The 20,023-nt window shown below is 40.6% G+C and overlaps 1 protein-coding gene across 1 annotated transcript in view; it reads right to left on the bottom strand.

The window, feature by feature from the left end:
• Positions 1-340: 340 nt before the first annotated feature.
• PEBP1 (phosphatidylethanolamine binding protein 1) overlaps positions 341-20,023 on the bottom strand; it is a 234,369-nt gene continuing 214,686 nt past the window's right edge. Inside the window, exon 4 of the mRNA XM_044068323.1 lies at positions 341-1,076. Within this exon, the coding sequence (XP_043924258.1) occupies positions 862-1,076 (215 nt within the window). The 3' untranslated portion in view covers positions 341-861. The remainder of the gene's footprint in view (positions 1,077-20,023) is intronic.

The following is a 20,023-nucleotide window of genomic DNA, read 5'->3' as shown; positions in this document are numbered from 1 at the left end:
CTGTTATTGTGGCTGGTTTCTCAGTCTTGAGTCTGGGACCCGAGTTGTAGTCTGGGATCCAGAAATAAATTTAATTTGGAAAAAAACTTGAGTGGGGGGGATACTGTTGTGTATGTGTAATAGTCCTTTAACACCCAAGAGCAAAGACTGGCATTTCTGCCAGTGTGTATGGGGACATGGGGATGAGGAAGCAATTCCCTACTTGTATGGACATGAACCACAATGCACAATAGGGAAAGTGCAAGGACAGTCAGTTACTCATTTTATTTCAGCTATTCTCTGAACAGAAACTGGAGTCACCACATTAGATCAGAAATACTTCTACTACAAGGCAGCAGTGTCCGTTTATACAACCAGCAGTTACTTTATTCCTTTGGTAAACAAGGGATACCATCTGCTATTCTACAGATTACACTAATCTGTAATGGAGCAAGTTAATAAGCAATCCCACATCACATTAACATTCAACTTAAAAATAAAAAAAAATACAGATCGCAAAACATTTGAAAATTTAATGAACAGCTGTGGAAAGTTTGCTAAACTACCACCCAATAAAAAGCACTTTTACATCTCATGTAAAGACATGAGAGAAATTGAGGAAATGCAATCTTAGGTTAATTCTGCAGTAAGTCTAGCAAAATAAGTTTTTTGGAAATACAAAATTTAATACAAGACTGCTTCTCTGACATTCTGCATACAACTTGGGGAAAGGAAGTGGAGAAGAGTAGTATTCCCCATATGCATTTTTTTGCGACATGACAATTACAATGTTCTTTTAATCTGCATTAACTATGTACGCCATTAGTTTAAGGTTACAGAATGGACAGGATATACATTAAAGCTACTCCACTACATTTTACACTATCCAGACAACTGTTCATAAAGCTTGGGCACATAATCATCCCACTCTGCTTGGTAGCACGTGCCAGCTACTGGAGCTCCTAGTCCATACTTCTTGGCAAAGTTTGCCACACTAAATTTGCCTCGATGATCACCAGAACGGTTAGAAAGAACCCGTTCATCGCATTTTATTTCACCAGGCTGCTCATAAACTAGCCATACGTAACGGTGGAGACCTAAAAGAAAAAACAGTAACACTGAATACACAAGTAATTAAATTTTTTTAAATTTCAAGTAATGTGAAAGTTAAAGTCCATTTAAATCCCTCCACACGTTAAACTCTAACCAGAAGTCTGCAACAATAAAAATCCGTCTTAATCCAACTAGCAAAAAAGTGCACCACTTACAAATAAATTTGGGCGAAGCATGCATATAAAACTAGCTTGTAATCTGAGATAGTGCCCCTCCCTTTTTAGTAAATTTGCGTAGTTCTTGTGAAACTCGCACTCCCAAGTTCCCAGACAGAAAATCCAGGGTTTTAAGAGATCAGATATGGAGGGTGTGGAAATGTCAAATTTTCGGAGAAGTGTGTGACAAGCTGGGTAATCACTGAATACCAGACCTCACGCAAAAGTACAGATTCAAAATAGAAAAAGTGTGGTCACACAAGGCCTGTGCTCTGCACAATCTCTGCTTACTCAACATTCAAGCTGCCATGTTACTCTTGGTAAGAAGATGGTTTCAAACCTGCATGTCAAAAATGCATCAGCTGGGGTTGGCATGGCTGTAGTAGGGTGCCTGTACTGCTGGGGAAATTTCTGAATTTGCCCTTTATAAAATTACAGTTTGCTTAAACCAGAATACTATTTTTTCTCCAATTATAAAAATGTACCTTAAACTAAGCAAATATTAAATCTGAACCTATATTCTGAAGGTAGTATTACTAGTCACATCTGTTTCATGCTACATCCTAATTTTGAAGTTAAAGTTGCCAGACAACAGATGAACATTTCAAACATTTCAAGCATAAGTAAATGTTCTTCAAAGCATAACAAAAACAGGTGTCCAAGGTGATTTTCTATTCCAGGAATTAGTTACTCCTTGAAATGGGTATACTGATCTCTACACAAACTGTCCACTCTGATTGCCCCAAGCACTAACAGGGGTAAGTCTATAAATTATCCCACATATTTGAGCAAGGTCCCCTCAAAAATCTTAAACATGCAGTATACAAGTTCAGATATTTTACTTCAAAATATCTTTCACATCCATGGATGCCCTTGGTACTTCCACTGTACTAGCAACTTTGATTTTCAGCAAGTTTCTATATTCTATAGTTTGGAAATAGAGACTTTATACTCCGGTCCTTAAAATGAATCCATTCAACACATGCCATTAAAATGTCACCCAAATGTAGCTTTGGAGATGGAAGAGTCAGAAAGATTAAGCCTAAAGTATGGGTACAAAACTGAACTGTGTGGACACACAGAATATCACTTGTGCTAACTGTTGTATTGTACTTGTCACGGCTTATTTGTAAGCATGGGGCTACTCACTTTGTAGAGATCAGTGTTTTATGACCCTTACAGTAAAATAATTCTTTACATGGTATAAAATTATGCTATAAAATGTTACATCTATTTTCAACATGTTTGCTGTACTGTTTCAAGTCCTAACTACTCCAATAGCAACTTGTCCAAAATTGACCATTTTTTCCACAAGTTTAGACTCATCTGTAGGAGGCTCTATTTCTTTCCCTTAAAGATAGGATTATTAATGGTCCAACAATGACAACTGCTGCCATTAAAGATCCAACTTTTGGATTAAAACTTGGATACTTGTAGCCTCAGTCCTCCCAAATGTGAGAGATGGGTAGGAGTCTGTATTGACAGACTTAGAAACTGTACCAATGTTATAGCAGTAGCTATCAAAGTACATTACCACTGACATTCTGAATAGTGTTCAGTCACCAGCAAAGGCAGAGTAAAGCTTGCAATTTCATTAAGAGATGCTAGAAGCCAATGCAATGTTTTAAGTTCTTAAACTGTGTAGCATAAATACATTGCGACTAAACTAAGTGTGTGTTTTAGTACTTTTGAAATGCCACCTCATGTGGTCTGGTATTTGGCCTACCTTTCCTTCCATGTAAAAGAGTATCATGTTATTTAGGCACTGCAGGTGACTGCCAGAGGTGAGGCATGCATACTCAAGCAGTTAGGAAACATATGGAGTATAAAAGTCAGTATCACATATGACTGAATGTAAAGCAAAAGGAATTCCCCATGCCAACATGGGGACACATGGTGGGTACAGCTACAGTACAGTTTTGTACCTACCATAAATGTAGATGTTGTTCACACTGCTGCAGTCATCACACTTGGGTTATCTGCAGTCAGGCAGTTCCGCAGTCGGCCAGAGTTCCAAAGTCTTGGTCCGGTGTCGGTTGCAGTCACTTCTTCCCTGACTGAAGTGCAACAGGGGGTATAAAAGAGGCAGCATACGCCATTTTCTTCAGTTTTTCTTGCCCCAGATGTCAGGTGCCCCCAAATAGGAAGGCAATACATAATCTTAAGTAAATTACTAAAGTAGAAAACAATAGCTACAGCTGTAAGCAAATACACCATATAGAAATACATCTTAGAGATTGTATAAACAGGGAGCTATAGATAAAATCCAGGTAAAAAGAGGGGAAGGTGGGAGGGTAACCTGGACTGCAGCAGTGCGAACACCAACATCTACATTTATGCTGGGTACAAAACTGTACTATGTTCATTGTTACACTGCTGCAGTCACCACACTTGGGTTGAATCCAAAAGCCAAGGCTGGGCAGTTGGTACTAAACAGGGTTTGTAGAAGCTAGTAGGCCCTGCAAAACTGCAGTGGCAAAGGTTTTGGAGTATAGAGGTAAGTGGTAGTGCTTGGTGAAGGTGTGCACTGAACTCCAAGTTGCAGCTTCCAAAATATCCTTGGTTGGTACCCCTCTGAGGAAGGCTGCTGATGTTGCTGTAGCCCTGGTGGAATGAGGCCTAATGTTACCAGGTACAGGTTTCCCCATGGTGTGTGTAGCAGAAACGGATAAAGTGTCCTATCCATTTTGAAATGATCCATTTTGATATAGGCTTTCCTTGAGATCCTGCAGCATAGGATACAAAGAGCTGATCAGATTTTCCCCTTTGTTTTATCCAAGTAGAAACGTAATTGCCTGTGAATGTCCAAAGAGTGTAGGAGCCTTTCCCCTATTCTGGAGGTTTGGATAAAAGGTGGGTAAATAAATGATTTGGTTTAGAGCCACACTGGATACTACCTGTAGCATAAAGGGTTAGTTCGTAGAGACTCTCTATGAAAAATTATGAAAGGCTCCACTGCCATTAGGGCCTGTAGCTCTGAGACTCTTCGTGCTGAAGTTATTGCTAGCAGCAGGGCAGTTTTCCATGATAAAAATTGTAAATCAGCTGAAAAAGCTGGCTCAAAGGGCAGTAGTGTAAGTTTTTCCAAAACAAAATTGAGGTCCCAAGTTGGTGTTGGTGCTCTTCAGGGCAGTCTTATGTTCTTAGCCCCTCTGAGGTACTGTCTTAATAATGGATGTGAAAAAAATAAGAGGATCAGTGTTGTAATGAGCTGAAATAGCTGAAGCATGGATCTTTATAGATGAAAAGGAAAGGCCTTTGTGCAACATCTCGGTTAAATATTGCAGAATCTGAGGAATATTTGGGACAAGAGGATTTTGGCCTTTAGCCTGGTTCCAGGCGCAGAATCTTTTCCATTTGTCTGAGTAGGTTTTCCTGGTGCTGGGTCTTCTGGCCTCCAGAAGGACATCCATAACAACTGTAGAGAGAAGTGTTGACTGGTTGTGTATTTGCCATGCAACCAGATTTAAAGTCTTGAGCTGGCTGTATAGAATCTGATGGTTTTGCGGAGTCAGCAGGTGAGGAATTTGAGGTAAAATCCATGGTGGGCCTTGAGCCATGTTCCTTAATATTTGATACCAGTGTTGGCATGGCCAGTCTGGAGCATCATTTGTGGCCTCTCTAATCTGGCTTTTAGCAGCACCTTTGCCAGAAGAGGCAGTGGAGGAAAGGCATACACTGTTACTGTTTTCCAACTGAATGAGAGGGCGTCCACTTTCCAAGCTAGTGTGGTATGTCCTTGTGCAAAACTTTCGCAGTTGGTAGCTTTGGGGGGAGGCAAACAGATCTATCTGGGCTCCCACATTTTTGAGTTAGTGAATACTTGGGTCTAGTTTCCACTCGTGAGGATCCAGGATATTTCTGCTTAGTTCGTCTGACAATGTATTTTTCTTTCCTGGCAGGAATTGTGCTTGTAGTTGAACTTGATAGGTCAGTGCTGTAGTTCCACAAGGTCATTGCTTGCCTGCATAGGGGGTAGGAATGTGTGCCCCCTTGTTTATGTACCACATCACTGTGGTGTGTTGTCAGTCTATTAGAAGTTGTCCTGGATGTAGGAGGTCCTTGAAAGCTGTTGGGGAATTTTGTACAGCTAGCATCTCTTTTTGATTGATGTGGAGATGCATTTGATCTGCAGACCATTTGCCCTGAATACACCGTCCTGCCATGTGTGCTCCCCAGGCGTAATCCGATGCATCTGTCAGTTTGCCTGGCTGTGGGCAAGGTGAAAGGCTGACCCTTGAGGTGACATGCCTGAGCCCACCATAGAAACTCCTGTTGAAGGCAGGGAATTAGTGGTATTATTGTTTCCAAGCTGTGGCTGTGGAGTCCATAAGCTTTTCAGGTACCACTAATTTCCTCATATGCAGTTTGGCATATGGTATTAGTAGTATGCAAGATGCCAGGAATCCCAAGGCCTGCAGAATTTTTCTTGCAGGGAGTTGGGTCTTTGTTGCCATTTTGAAGTATTGAGTCAGTTGTCCTTGCTTGTCTGGCGTGAGATAAGCCATCTGGGCAGTTGTATATAAGCTGGCACCCAGGATTATTGTGTCTTGTGAGGGCACTAGTTTGGACTTCTTTTCGTGTGTACCCTAGGCAACTTAGTTTTTTTTTTTTTTTTTTTTTTTACACAAACGCCAGCCGTTTTAAAAAGAATGTCCTTGCTGTCTGCTTGAATAAGGCAGTCGTCCAGGTACGGATATATTTGGATTCCTCTGTCTGCAGTATGCAATTACTGGTGCCAGGCATTTTGTGAAGACCCTGGGCGCAGTAGACAAGCCAAAGGGCAGTGCAGAGAATTGGTAATGAGCTGTACCTGCTATAAATCGGAGGTATCTTCTGCAATTTTGTCTGATAGGGACATGCAGGTATGCCTCCTTGAGGTCCAACGTTACTAGCAAAGCCTTCTTGCCCAGCATGGGAAGAAGCTGCTGTAGTGTGAGCATCTTGAATTTGGGTACTTCCAGGTATGTGCTTAGAATTGAAAGGTCCAGAATGGGTCTCCAAGCTTTGTCCTTTTGGGAAACCAGAAAGTCTTTAGTAAAATCCTTGTCCTTGCTCCTGTGTAGGAACCTGCTGAATGGCTCATGTCCATGAGTGCTGCAATTTGTCTGAGCCTCTGCCCATTGATTTGATGGCAGGTTTGGCATTCCTTTTATCCTTGGTAAAGTGTGAAAGTGGAACCTGTATCCTTGAGTTACAATATTTAGGACCCATTTGTCTTTTGTGATGATGTGCCAATTGTCTGCAAGTTTTCCTCCCAAGGGAGCTGCCAAGAGTGATTTGCTTGGTAGTCTGAGGGGTAAGTCATTGTGATTGTCTTCTGATAGTTTGAGACCCGTCTTCGCCTCCTTTCTGGGTTGTGGCACCCCATTGTCGTGGCTTGTAAGAGCCTTGTGGCTGACCCATGCCCCTTGGGCGTCTGTATTTGCCCCTCTGTGGTCTGTCAGAAGTTGGAAAGGACCAGTTTTTGGTTGGCCAATTTCTGCTGAAACGAGGGGGTTGAACCTGTAAAAAGAAATCCTTTACCATCTGCATAGATTTTGCCTTATCCTCCATTTTCTTTAAAACCTCTTCTGCTTTCACACCAAATAAAACATCCTGCTGTAAGGGTGCATCCAATAACTTTGCTTTAACATGATCAGGTAGTTTGTTTTTAGCCAAGCATGCCTACGAATGACAGACCCTGTTACAGCTGCTCTGCAAGAAGCTTCCAATGAATCAAATCCACATTGCAAAGTATATTTTCCCACTTGTTCTGCTGCATGCAACAAATCTTGCATTTCCTTGTAATCAGGCTGCTCTGTATGTGCTCATTTTTTGTTTTAATTGAGACATCAAATATTATTGATATTTCAGCATGTGAAACTGGCAATTTAAGGCCCTCATAGCTAGAGTAGCTGAGGTATATACTTTCATTCCCCATCTGTCTAGTGCTCTAGAATCCCTTTCAGACTGTACAGGATTTTTAGCAATAGAAGCCTTAACCCCTTTGGGACCCTGGGAAATGGTTTCTGGGTCAGCAACAGGGCTTTTATATAGGAATTTGTGTGAGTCAGAGACTCTGTAGTATCTGTCTGGTTTGGCTGGTGCAGGAGGCAATGAATCTGGGTTGAGGCTAGATTCTGAATAATAATCATCCACAATGTCTAACAGGTGGAATAGCAAGGGGTCTGTGCTGGTGTAGTAAGAGGAACTCGGGGGCCTTTTCTTAGAATCAGAGTAATCCTGGCCTTCCCAGTGGAAATGTTCCCTCATGGTATGTATGGGGGGGGGGGGGGGGGTACTCCTGTTCCTCAGAAGAATCTGAGGAAATGGAAACCTGGTCAGAGGAAGCGTAGTCCTCCTCCTGTCTAGGCCTTTTGTCAGGTGGGGGATGGGAATCCCCGATTAGGGTAGTTAAGTCTTCAGCCATCTTAAGCATCTGTTTCTTGGGCATGGGGCCTTGCACTGGAGACTGCTGTACAGGCTTTCCTTACTTTTAATGGAGTTTTCAGTTTTGCATAGGATTTAGTAGTAAGTAGTCGGTCTGAAGACGGCCTTTCAACTGCACCGGAATCCCCTTCAGCCATGGAGTCGGAAGGGCCTGAAGATAAAGGCTCTGGAGGCACTGTAATCTGCGCTTGGGAGTCGGATGCAGGCAGGGGTTCCAAATCAGCGGTCCAGGGGCTGCGTAGGAACCTCACTGAAAACCGGTGAACCGGCGACTGGCCTAGCAGAGGCCTTGGTGTCTGGTTTGGGTCTCGGCTGCCTGTCTTTATCTTTGCGCTTTTTATGCATCCTGGTCATTGGTTGCTCCGATTGCATGGTATAATTAAATTTTCTACCAAAATAATGTCGGGCAAAATCAGATGTTTAATAGTTCGTTTGTTAAACCTAGCACAAAACAGACAACCTGTGACGTCGTGGTCTGGGCCTAGGCAAGGGATACAATAAGAGTGAAAATCCTTATGAGGTATTTGCTTCCCACAAGAAATGCAATTAACTTTTTCTGACATCAGACTGAGGCAAGAAAAGGTTCCCCAACGGGGCACTTGGCTTTACTGAAGACTTCGGTCTGAAATTCGATTTGAAAATCTCAGGAGTCTGTCGACCGACACTTGTGAACTGCTTCTGCTTCGGGCACTGCACGGCAAGAAAGACAGAAGAAAATGGCGTCAGCTGCCTTTTATACCAGTGTCGCACTGACATCAGGGAAGAAGTGACAGCAACCGACACCAGACCAAGATTTTGAACTCCGGCCGACTGCGGGACTGCCAGACTGCAGATAACCCAAGTGTGATGACTGCAGCAGTGTAACACGATGATCATTAACCACTCCACTGGACCTGAAGACAGCTTAATAGAAGCTGTGGGTACACAGTATGCAGCAACACAATGTCCCCCAGAAATCCTTAGAAACACAAAAGTGAAGAAAGAGATGTCTGTAGGTCATTCCAGCAAGAAGTGGAGGTGCTTATTACTGCACTAGAACTTTGTTCATCCATGGCGATTGTGGGGCTGTCGTGCACAAATGGAGTAAAACACTGCATGTCAGAAGATCAGTACTCAGCCCTGTATGCCACAAGATCAGTACTAAAAACACTTCCTCACTTCAATGAGAGGGATTTCAGCCATTCGAAAGGTTCAGGAATAAGCTGACCAGGGACATTGTCTTACTTGTGAGCAGAAGCTAATGAATGCAGTGACAATTCTAGGTAGCAGATTACAAAGAGAAGAAAATATGGCATAAAAGTGAGATGCTGGTCCAAAACCACAAATCATGGGGTGAAACAGTTTCTGTAAAATTTCAATGCTTTATGCTTAAGTTTACAGAAAGGCAGTTCTGCATTTCACCCCTTGTGCCCCTTTGGACCAACCTCTCCCTTTTATGCTAGAGTCTCACAATAACCCTGTTAATCAGAATCTTCACTGGAATCAGACTCCAGACATCACAAGGAAAACTCAACTGACTTTATTTCAGCCCCCTCTCTAATATCACATCTACCAATTCACCTAGTCCCCCACATTTATCTTCTATTTTGAGGAAATTTCACACAGACCAAGAACCCCTAATAGGGGAGCATACTCTAGATGCACCCCTTTGTGCAGGCAGCCTACTCCTTGCTTATCTTATTCTGCAACGACTTGAGATATTCTTCTCCATATTTAACCTCTGCTCAAATTATTGCCACATAGAAAACTGACAAATCCCTTCCTGGACAGCCTCCATCATCCCACTTCCATTCTTACTCTAACCTCTATGCATTTAGGAAGATGCTCATAAAACCAACTGTCCATATACAGCCACAGCAGACCTTAGGCACCTACAAAACCTGCAGCCAAACCTTCCCCATGGACTTTGTTGGGAAGAACAGCTTCGTCGGCCACAAGTGCCCTTCAACAGTTTGTAGTGACTCATTCTGGAGTTGTCTAGCTTCTGCCTAGGAAAATCAAGGAATGGAGTATCAGCACAGACTTTCTCCTTCCACTATAATCTGATACGAGTCTCCTTCCACTATAATCAGATATGCTTTGGACCCGGCTGGCTTTAATGCTTTCTTGCAGTATTTAGGATTTAACATTTCTGCACTCTGCTATATGGGCATGTGATAAGGACTTTTGGATGCTCCTGTAAGTTATGTACTTACCATAACTTGGTAAGAGTGTTCATTCCTCCTCATGGCTAGGTTATGGATCTGACCCTCTGATCAGACTGCCACATTTTTACAAACTAGATCCAAGTCTAGAGCTCCTCCCACTTCCCATAATGTTCAGTCCTCTGCACAACTCCTTCAGATTGAGTTGGCTTCCCAAATAAGAGACTCAAAGCAGGAACATTAGTTCCTAAAAAGTTCTCTCCAGGTCTTCTAGAGCACTGTGTAGGGGGATGGCTGGAGGGGAATGAGAGAGAGAGACCAAATTATGGTAAGTACATAACTTTTAAATCTGATGTTTTCACTAACCCAACCATGAGGAGGAGAGTCCCCAGCTATACAACTCCTGGGTGGTCTCAAGGAAGGATATGCCACAGCACTGCAGAACCGAAGGAAGCCCTGCTCCTGAAACAATGCCCAATTTGTAAAGTGTGACAAAAGCACTGGTTTTTAACCAAAACTGACTGCAGCACAGATATCTAAAGATGGCCTGGAAGAAAAGGCAGAGGAGGTAGATAAACCTAATTGAGTGGGCTTTAGGACAAGGTAACTAATCCATTCTTGGCATAAATCAAGTAATGCAGTCAGTTATCCATTTAGCAAGAGTAATTTTTGAAATCACCTGACCTAGGCAGCTACAAAAGGACAAACGTCTGATTTTTCAAAAAGGTTTCATCCTATAAAGAAAAAACTGCTTTAACAAACATTTTGGGAGTTGTATGGACTGGTTAAGGCTAGATTCTGTAGCTATCTTGGGCATGAAAGAGGGATTAGTATGAAGGGCCACTATCTTTATGGAAAAAGATGCAAGGAGGCTTGGGCAGCATGTGGATCTAAAATTCATTTTGCTGAAGTAATAGCGATAAGAGTCTTCCATGAGAGAAACCAAGTCAAACACTAGCTGGTTTGAAAGGTTAGAGTTAGGCTTTGCAAGACCACAACAAGAGCCCAAGGAGGAAGATTCATTTCAAGAAGGCCTTGTACAATTTGGAGGTTGCAGAGGAACTAAAAACATTACCCAAATTGAAGTCACAGATGGCTGCCAAAGTTGGATAGTAGAGAAACTGACTCCCTCCTTGAAAAGGAACAAGGAAAGGATAGCCGATATTGGACTAAGAGGGTTCTCTTTGGAAGCCCAGAAGACTCTTCCATTTGCTCCAATAGACTTTCTTGGTAGCTGGTTTCTGGAATCTTGAATGTCTCAGAGGAAGCAAGCCTGGACCTTCGTGCAATCACTGGAAGTGGAGAAACCAAGTGGTCAGTTTGACAGATCAGACTGGAATGAAAACCCTCTTCAGTTGGAGATCCTCTTTGGGTTCCAGTATCCACAGAGGATATTTTACATGAGACTAGAGGAAGGGGAACCAAATCTGACAAGACCAGTTAGAGGCAATGAGGATTATGGAGGTCTTCAGAAATTTTGCTTTGCCGAAATTTTGGGATCAAGGGTAGAGGATGAGCATAGACCGGGGGGCCAATAGTGAACCAGAGCGGGACCCCCAGAGAGGGGATCACAGCAAAGTAGTTGCTGCACTTGTTCTGGGGGGAAGCAAAAAGGTTACAGCAGGGTTGGCCCCAGTGGCTGAAAATCAGGTCTGCTACTGACTAGTTGAGGAACCACTTGTATGGGGTCAGGCTGGACCAGCTGAGTTTGTCTACCAGAATAAATTTCACTGGTATGAGAGCTGCAAGTGGTCTGAAGACATTGCCATTCCCAGACCTTCATGGCCTCTCTGCACAATGGTAAGAGCAGGTTGCTTCTTGCCTGTTGATGTACCACACCACTAACATGTCTGGATCGCAATAGTTCCTACAGGGAGAACATTCTAAAAGGCTTGCAATGTGAGAAGGACTGCTAATTTCCACAACTGATATACAATCCAGACTGCAAGTGTGACCACGTGCCTTGGACCATCTTTCCCTTGAAATGCCCCATCCCCCAACTAGGAAAAAGGAAAGGTCTGCAGATAGTCAGGTCGTCCGATAGAAGCCACTATTAGAAATGCTTTCGGCAAAGCAGTCAATTTGACTAGGAGCAGACAGTTGGTAGGGAAAATCACTGAACAGCCAGGATCCATTGAATCACTCGCATAAAAAACCTCGCTAACAGGACTAAGGTAATGGCAGCTGTCATAGATCCAACAGCCTGAAGTAACACTCAGAGTAAGGCTGGTTTAAGAAGGCTCAAAACACGAACTCAATGTTTGTACACAGAGGAATTAAAGCTGCAATCTGACTTCCTGTATACAAGGAAGCCCCAATGTGCTCAGGCCCAAGACAGTAAAGACGCAAGTTGTGTAAATCAGAATGAGGGAATTTAAGTCCACATTCTGAGCACCTTTTAAAACCAGCTGGTTTATTTATTGGACATTGTTGAAAGGGGGCTTTCATATTGGACTAGAAAACTGAGCAACTAGTAACAGGAATTAACCAATATCCAAGAAAGGGGTAAGAGAAGTGCAGACAAAGCCCAAAACAGAAGGAAGAAAATTCTAACCTTGCACTGCTAAGGAAGGGGAGGAAACAAATTTGACAGAAGTGTTTTTGTAAGTATAAAGAACTATGGAAGGAGCCCTGCTGCTATCCAAGAAACACTAGAGACTAGAAACCATGTCTGTCACTGCTGGCAGCAAACTAAATCAGAGGGAATTGAGCAGAGAAGAGTGCAATATGGGAAGAGGGAGGAGCTCGACACTGATCCTAGTCTGTAAAAATGCAGCAATCTCGGGTCTGATCGTAACAACTGTGAGGAGGAAGAAAAGACATCAGATCAGTCTGTTCCTGACTGTCAAGTGTGATTATTAATTACCTGATTTGCTACAAGCTTGTAGAAATTGTGAACATTTTGCTTAGAAAGTACTACATTGGACACAAGAATTAGTATTTTTGATTTAATTACATCCTTGCACAAAATGCAACTTTAAAAATTTACACATTACTTTTCAGAATTACATCCATTGCCTAGTGCTAATTAACACAAGTCACCAGTAATTGTAAGTATTAGAGGCTTTCAGACTTTATAGAAAAATACTTGGAAGAGTTTCCAAAGGAGGTGTGAACCTTTTAGGAAGATGCCACCACAGCAGACGGAACATTTGCTGCTGGCATGGACTGCTGCTCCTCACACTTTTCAGTAAAATGACAAATCATTTTGGCTTTTGTTTTTAAAAAAGTGCTGAACAAATTGCCTACAGGAGTAGATTAATGTTGCTGTTCTCTGAAAGGAACTTCAAATTTTTCCTTGCAAGTTTCAATGAGACAGACTTAACAGTATGACAATGCTTGCTGTTTGCCCTCAGTGTTCAAAACAAATGCAAATTTGGGGGATGTCAATAGACTTAACCAAAGCCCATGACAACTCCTCCAGTCTTATTTTGTGCACATATATAAAAATGGCACACTAGAGGCTGTGTGGATACTTATTTTATTCTGTACATAGTTACAGAAACAGTAGGTTGAGAGGCTGGAATGGGGACAACTGTACCTCTCAACTGTCCAATCCCCCCCCCCCCCATTTTGCACATAGGATCAGGGTGCCACAGGTTTCCCTTCTCAAAATTGAGATCTTTGGCGATTACCAGAAAAATCACTTGCTCAATAACCAGATATTACGGTTTCATATTTTGTATTGTTCTAAAAAGCGCTTGCTGGTTGTCACTTGACTTTTTAAAGCAAATGTAATAAATGCATTTCATTAGGAGCTATAACTTGTGTGGTTGGGAGCTGACAAACAGGTCCCCTTATTTTCTCAACTTGAAGAGTCATTAATCTGGCTTTATAGGACTAATGTGCATTTGAAATATGGAAGGATAAAATGCATGTGCACTTGAGAAAAAGTACAGTTGCTGAAATTAACATAAACATAGATGTTAGCATGACCACAGATGCAGTAGCCTTCACTATAAGAGTTATATCCTTGTCCAGATACAACAGCCAGCCTAGCTTCAGGGCACCTTCCACATGCCTACAATGTCAAGTAGCCCCACCTAAGCTGACCAAGACAAGACTGGGAGTGAAGCCCTTCAGAACTTTCCTACCAGCAGAGGAGGAGACTGAGCACAGAAAGGACAAGACTGGGAGTGAAGCCCTTCAGAAATTTCCCACCAGCAGAGAAAAAGACTGAGCACAGAAAGGACAAAGCTAGGAGTAAATGTCCACACCCTGGCATAAAAAACATTGCGAGAGGGAGGGAGCAGCTACTGCAGCAGTGAACATCTTTTATGGCAAGCTCAACTTACAAACTAAGCATGTTCTTCATATTGATCACTGCTGCAGTAGCCTTAGCCATATGGGTAGATTACCATAGCAAATTATATTTGGGAGATGGAAAGGTCCAGGAGCCCCTGGAGAATGGTACCAACAATGCATGATCTAGACCTAGAGAAAGAAACAAGTTTATAGTGCTTGGTGAAAAGCATGTACAAGAGACCAACTAGCGGCTTCTAAAATACTTCTAGAATCCAACCCTTTCCAAAACGCTAGAGGTGCCAAGGTCCCTTTAGAGTGGGCTTCGACACTGCTTGCCAACAGAATTGTCATAACAAGTATAATAGTAACAGCCTTAGACCACTTGGAAATGGTCTATTGACACCAGTTGTCCTTTCCTACCTTCACGCGAAATAAACAAGTGATCTAAAGATCTGAAAGGTTCAATTCTTGAAAGACAGTACCAGAGTGTTCTGTGGACATCCAGAGTAAGAGTACCCTTTCTCTCTCATCCTTAGTTCATTCTCTCTCATCCTTAGGTTCAAGAAAATGAAAGAGGGATAGTATGACTGATACCACTTGAGACATTAAAAGGGATTAATTCTCAAAGAAACCCCACCCTTGTGGAAAAGGGCGGACTCACCAGAAAGTACAGTTTTGTACCTATCATAAATGTAGATGTTTGAGTGCTAATACAGCTACAGTCATAACAGATGGGCTCTCCTGCAGTCAGGCGGGTCCTCGGTCGGCCGAATTCCAAAGTCTAGGTCCGGCGTCAGTTGTCATCGCTTCTTCCCTGACGTCAGTGCGACAGGGGTATAAAGGAACCAGCAGACGCCATTTTCTTCAGTTTTTCTTGCCCCAGATGTCAGGTGCCCCCAGAAGGAAGGCAATAATAAAACTGTGTGATAATGTAGTGCTATATAATCAAAATACAGTAGTTGCAAGCAAATACATCATAAATGAAAACCCCAATCAGGTTGTATGAGGATGTGTTAGCCTATATGCCTGTCCCAAGAAGGGAAGGAGGGAGGGAAACCTGGACTGCAGCTGTATTAGCACTCTAACATCTACATTTATGGTAGGTACAAAACTGTACTATGTTCATCGTGCATACAGCTGCAGTCATAACAGATGGGTAGAATCCCAAAGCTAAGAAAGGGGTGGTAGGCACTAGTTGGAACTAGGAGCCGCCAAAATGCCCTGCAAGACTGCAGTGGCAAAGCTTGCTCTAGATTTGGAGTATAATGGTAGGTTGTAGTGCTTGGAGAAGGTATGCACAGAACTCCAAGTGGCTGCTTCCAAAATATCCTTGGTAGGAACTCCTCTGGGGAAGGCTGCAGAGGTGGCTGTGGCCCTGGTGGAATGAGTTCCAATGCCTGTAGGAACAGTTTTGCCATGAAAGGAATAGCAAAAGCGTATGCAGTGGGCTATCCATTTTGAGATTGTCTGTTTGGAAATTGGCTTCCCTTGAGATCCTACCGCATAGGCCACAAAGAGCTGTTCTGATTTTCTGAAAGGCTTTGTTCTGCCCAAATAACGCAGCTGTCTGTGGATGTCCAAGGAACGTAGTAATCTCTCCCCTTTGTTTTGAGGATTAGGATAAAAAGTAGGTAAATGTATGGCCTGATTTAAAGCTACCCTGGACACCATTTTAGGCATAAAGGACGGATTGGTTCGTAAGGAAACTCTGCCCTGATGGAAGATAGGCTGGACAGCCATGAGAGCCTGTAGTTCTGAAACTCTACGAGCTGAGGTGATGGCCAGAAGGAAAGCTGTTTTCCAGGACAAATATTGCAAATCTGATGAGGCAGCTGGCTCAAAGGGAGGCAAGGTCAATTTTTCCAGAATGAATTAAGATCCCAAGCAGGTATTGGTTGTTTCCTTGGAGGCCTTAAATTCTTAGCCCCTCTGAGGAACTGTCTTAAGAGAGGGTGAGAGAATAAAGGTGGATCAGTGTTGTATTCTGCAGAAATGGCTGAGGCATGTATTTTGATGGAGGAGAAAGTCCACTGCTCAGCAGTTCAGCCAAATACTGTAGTATTTGAGGTAAATTCAGTTTTCCAGGATCCTGGCCCTTTTTCTCATTCCAGACCAAAAACGTTTCCATTTTGGAGTAAGCTTTTCTAGTTGATGGCCTTCTGGCCTCCAAAATGACATCCTGCACCTCCTTGGAGAGTAGGGCCTGTTGAGATGCTAAGGAATCTTCCATGCGGCTAGATTGTGTTTTTAGCTGGCTGTGAAGAGTTTTGAAACTGTGCTGAGTGAGAAGAGGCATTAGAGGCAGGGTCCATGGTGGGGAATGCATCAGGCTCCTCAGGAGTGGGTACCAGTGTTGCCTTGGCCAGTCCAGAGCAATGAGAATCTTTGGTCTGTCTGCTTTGGTCTTTAATAGAACTTTGGGCAGCAGAGGAGGGAAGGCAAACTGTCATTGATGTCCAACTGAAAGAAAGAGCGTCCACTCTCCAGGCCTTTGGATGGACGATCCTTTAGCAGAATTTTGTCAATTGATGATTCTTGTGGGAGGCAAAGAGATTTGTCTGGCCTTCCCCATTCTTGGACTATTTCTGTAAAACCTTTTGGATGCAATTTCCATTTGTGTGGATCTGTCATATTCCTGCTTAGGTTGTCTGCCAGCGTGTTTTCCTTGCCTGGCAAGTACTGTGCTTGTAGTTCCATTTGTAAGTCCATGGCCATGTTCCAAAGTGACATGGCCAGTCTGCATAGGGGATAAGAATGTGTTCCTCCCTGTTTGTTTATGTACCACATAACTGTGGTGTTGTCCGTTCTCATCAATAATTGACCTGGTTGTAGAAGGTCCTTGAAAGCTATAATAGCATTTATTACTGCTAGCATTTCTTTGATGTGAAGGTGCTTTTCTTTTTGGGACCATTTGCCCTGAATGCACCGATCTGTCATGTGCGCCCCCCAGGCGTAGTCCGAGGAGTCTGTTGTGATGACTTGATTTGCTTGAGGCTTGCTGAATGGAAGACCTGTGTTTGACATGCTTTTTTTTTTTTAAAACACGTTTATTGTTTTAACATATAAGAGAAATATCATAATTTTATACAAATAATTAAAAATAGGTATTATTATAATATTCAACAAAACAACTAAAGTATTTACAAAGACATCCACTACAATCAGATCAATTAAACTAAAATACTGTGCTACTGAAATTAGAATTTTTAACAAATTTTGTAAATTATCCCATACAATAAAATGTGATGTTTTTCTAGTTGTTCTCATTCTAATTGTGCTTATTTCCATATGACACATTATATTCATAACATTTTTAAATTCATTGAACGAAGGAGGTGTATCTGAAATCCAATTTCTAGTTATTATTTTCCTAGCCACTGCTAGGATAGACCATAACAAGGGAAGCTTAATCTTTTTAACACATTGAGGTACAGGTGTGTTGAATAATATAAGAGACTTAGAAATAATGAAATTATCTGTAAAAAGAGCCTGCAAAAATTCATTAATTGACTTCCAGTATTCTTTCAACTTCATACAGTCATAAAACATATGAGCCCAGTCAGCATTAATTTCTACATTACATCTCTTACATAGATTATCTTTATTATTAATTTTATTCATAATCAAAGGTGTATAAAAGATCTATGTAAAATTTCCATGTATAAAGTCTCCAGACAATGGAAGATGTAGTTCTATAAGCAGATTCCAATATATATTGTTTATCTTGTTGAGTTGGTGGGTCCCCATTAATAGAGGTGAAATAATTCCAGTATGAATCTACATTGTAAAAAGTTTCTTGTCTGATAATTTTATGTATATATGAAAGTTTACCTTTATCAGAAACTTTATGCTGTACATTTATTATCAAGTAATCAATCAGTTTTGGAATAGATTATTTAACTGTTATAGACATTAGATCTATTCTATCAACGAGATGTTGTCTAAAGATCTGAACCTCTAACCAGCAAGTTTCTCTTAGATCAAATTCTGGTTTTAAGAAATCTAGATTTTTAACTTTATTAACAGATATCAGCTGATACCAGTACTTTAGATTATTATCTATAGCTAAATGAGCTCCTTCAGAAGTAGATGACATAAGCATACCCTGAGTATAAATTATAGGGAATACAATAAAATTCCATTCCCTATACTTAGGGTGCATGAATATAAAGTTACGATAACTAATAATATTTAATGGGTAACAGACCATATGTTTAGGTGTAATAGGTGAAGTACAAAATTCCTTTAGCAACCACAACATGGAGTTATTTTTAATCATATTTTTATGTGTTAAGGAGATTTTCATGAAGTGCATACTAATTAGCTCCCAATAATCTTTCCATTTTGCGACATATGACAGATCTATTAATAAAGTAATAACTTTTATAATAGAAGAGATAATATATAAATTAAAGTCTGGAAAAGAAATACCCCCTTGAGACCAGCTATTAGTATGTTTCTTTAATGCAATCCTAGGTCTATTAGGTGCCCATAAGAAATTTAACATTAGTGTATTCAGTTTCTTGATAGTTATTTTTGTAGGTGAAAGTATTATTGATTGTATTAAGTATAAAATCTTGGGGAATATTATCATTTTAATAATTGTAAGTCTCTCCTCCATAGTAAACAACATATTATTCCAGGTATTAAAAAGATTTTGTATATTAAGAAAACAGGTATTATAGTTATTATATATAATAGATTTAATATCTTTAGATAGTATTATACCTAAATAAGTTATCTGACCTGAGTTGGGTACATATTTAGTAAAATCACTAATGAGAGTATTTTTTCGTGTATATATAGGTAGTATTTTAGTTTTTTCTTCATTGAATATTAAACCAGAAATGCTTTTAAAATTCATCATTTTATCAAATAAAGACTGCATAGAAGAATTAGATCCTGCTGATGTAATTAGAACATCATCTGCAAAAAGTTGAATTTTTGATGTTGTATTTTCTTCTATTTCAAAACCCTCTATGTCAGTACTGTTTCTAATCAAATTAGCCCAAGGCTCCATTACTAAAGTGAATAATAGTGGAGAAAGTGGACATCCTTGTTTTGTACCTTTAAGAATGGGTATTTTGTGAAACATATGTTCCTACCTTAATATAAGCCAGCGTTCCTTTGTATAAATGCTCAATTAAATTTACAAATGCATCAGAGAAATTTGTGCACTTCAGTAAGGTAAACAGATAGTCCCAACTTACTGAATCAAATGCTGAACCTATATCAAGACTAATAAGTGTTAAATCTTTCTTTTTCCTATTTGCAAAATCAATTAATGTTAAAGTTGGGGATAATTGTCTTCAATCTATCAGCAAAAATACTCAAACATTTTATAATCAACATTAAGTAATGAGATGGGTTGATATGAAGAACATCTAGTTGGATCTTTATTAGGTTTTAAAATTGGTGAAATAAATGTATATTGCCAAGATGGGGGGGTTATTAACTCAGTTTGGGCCAGAATAAAAACCTTATGTATCAATGAATATGTAGTTTTAGAAAGGATTTTATATATCTCTGGTATAATACCATCATTACCCAGTGCTTTGTTTGATTTAAGCTTATTTGTGTAATAACTTCTGTATATGAAATACTCTTGTCCAATAGTTTAATCTGTTGTTTATTAAGCTTTTTATTCATGTTTGTGGTTAACTCCTTTATTTTATCTTTAGGTTCCATGTTAATGTTGTTATGGTTAATCTTGTGAAAGTGATTTCTAAATTCATCCAGTATTTCTGGTATACTAGAAACATTCTTCTTTTTCCTTAGAGAAAAGATTTCTTTGATATGGTTTTGTTTATTCAATCTTTTTGTTTTATTTTTAAGTCTATGTAAGTATTTGGGGCTTATTGAATAAGACAAAAACTTGTATTTCTCTAAAGTTATTTTAACTTTGAGTTAAAATTTCTTTGTATTTCTCATTTAGTTTGTTTATTTCTTCAATAA

This window comes from Protopterus annectens, chromosome 4.part0 (assembly GCF_019279795.1).
Source record: "Protopterus annectens isolate FY-2018-M chromosome 4.part0, PAN1.0, whole genome shotgun sequence".
NCBI classification, from domain to species: Eukaryota; Metazoa; Chordata; order Ceratodontiformes; family Protopteridae; genus Protopterus; species Protopterus annectens.
This window is presented reverse-complemented; position numbering and strand designations above follow the sequence as displayed.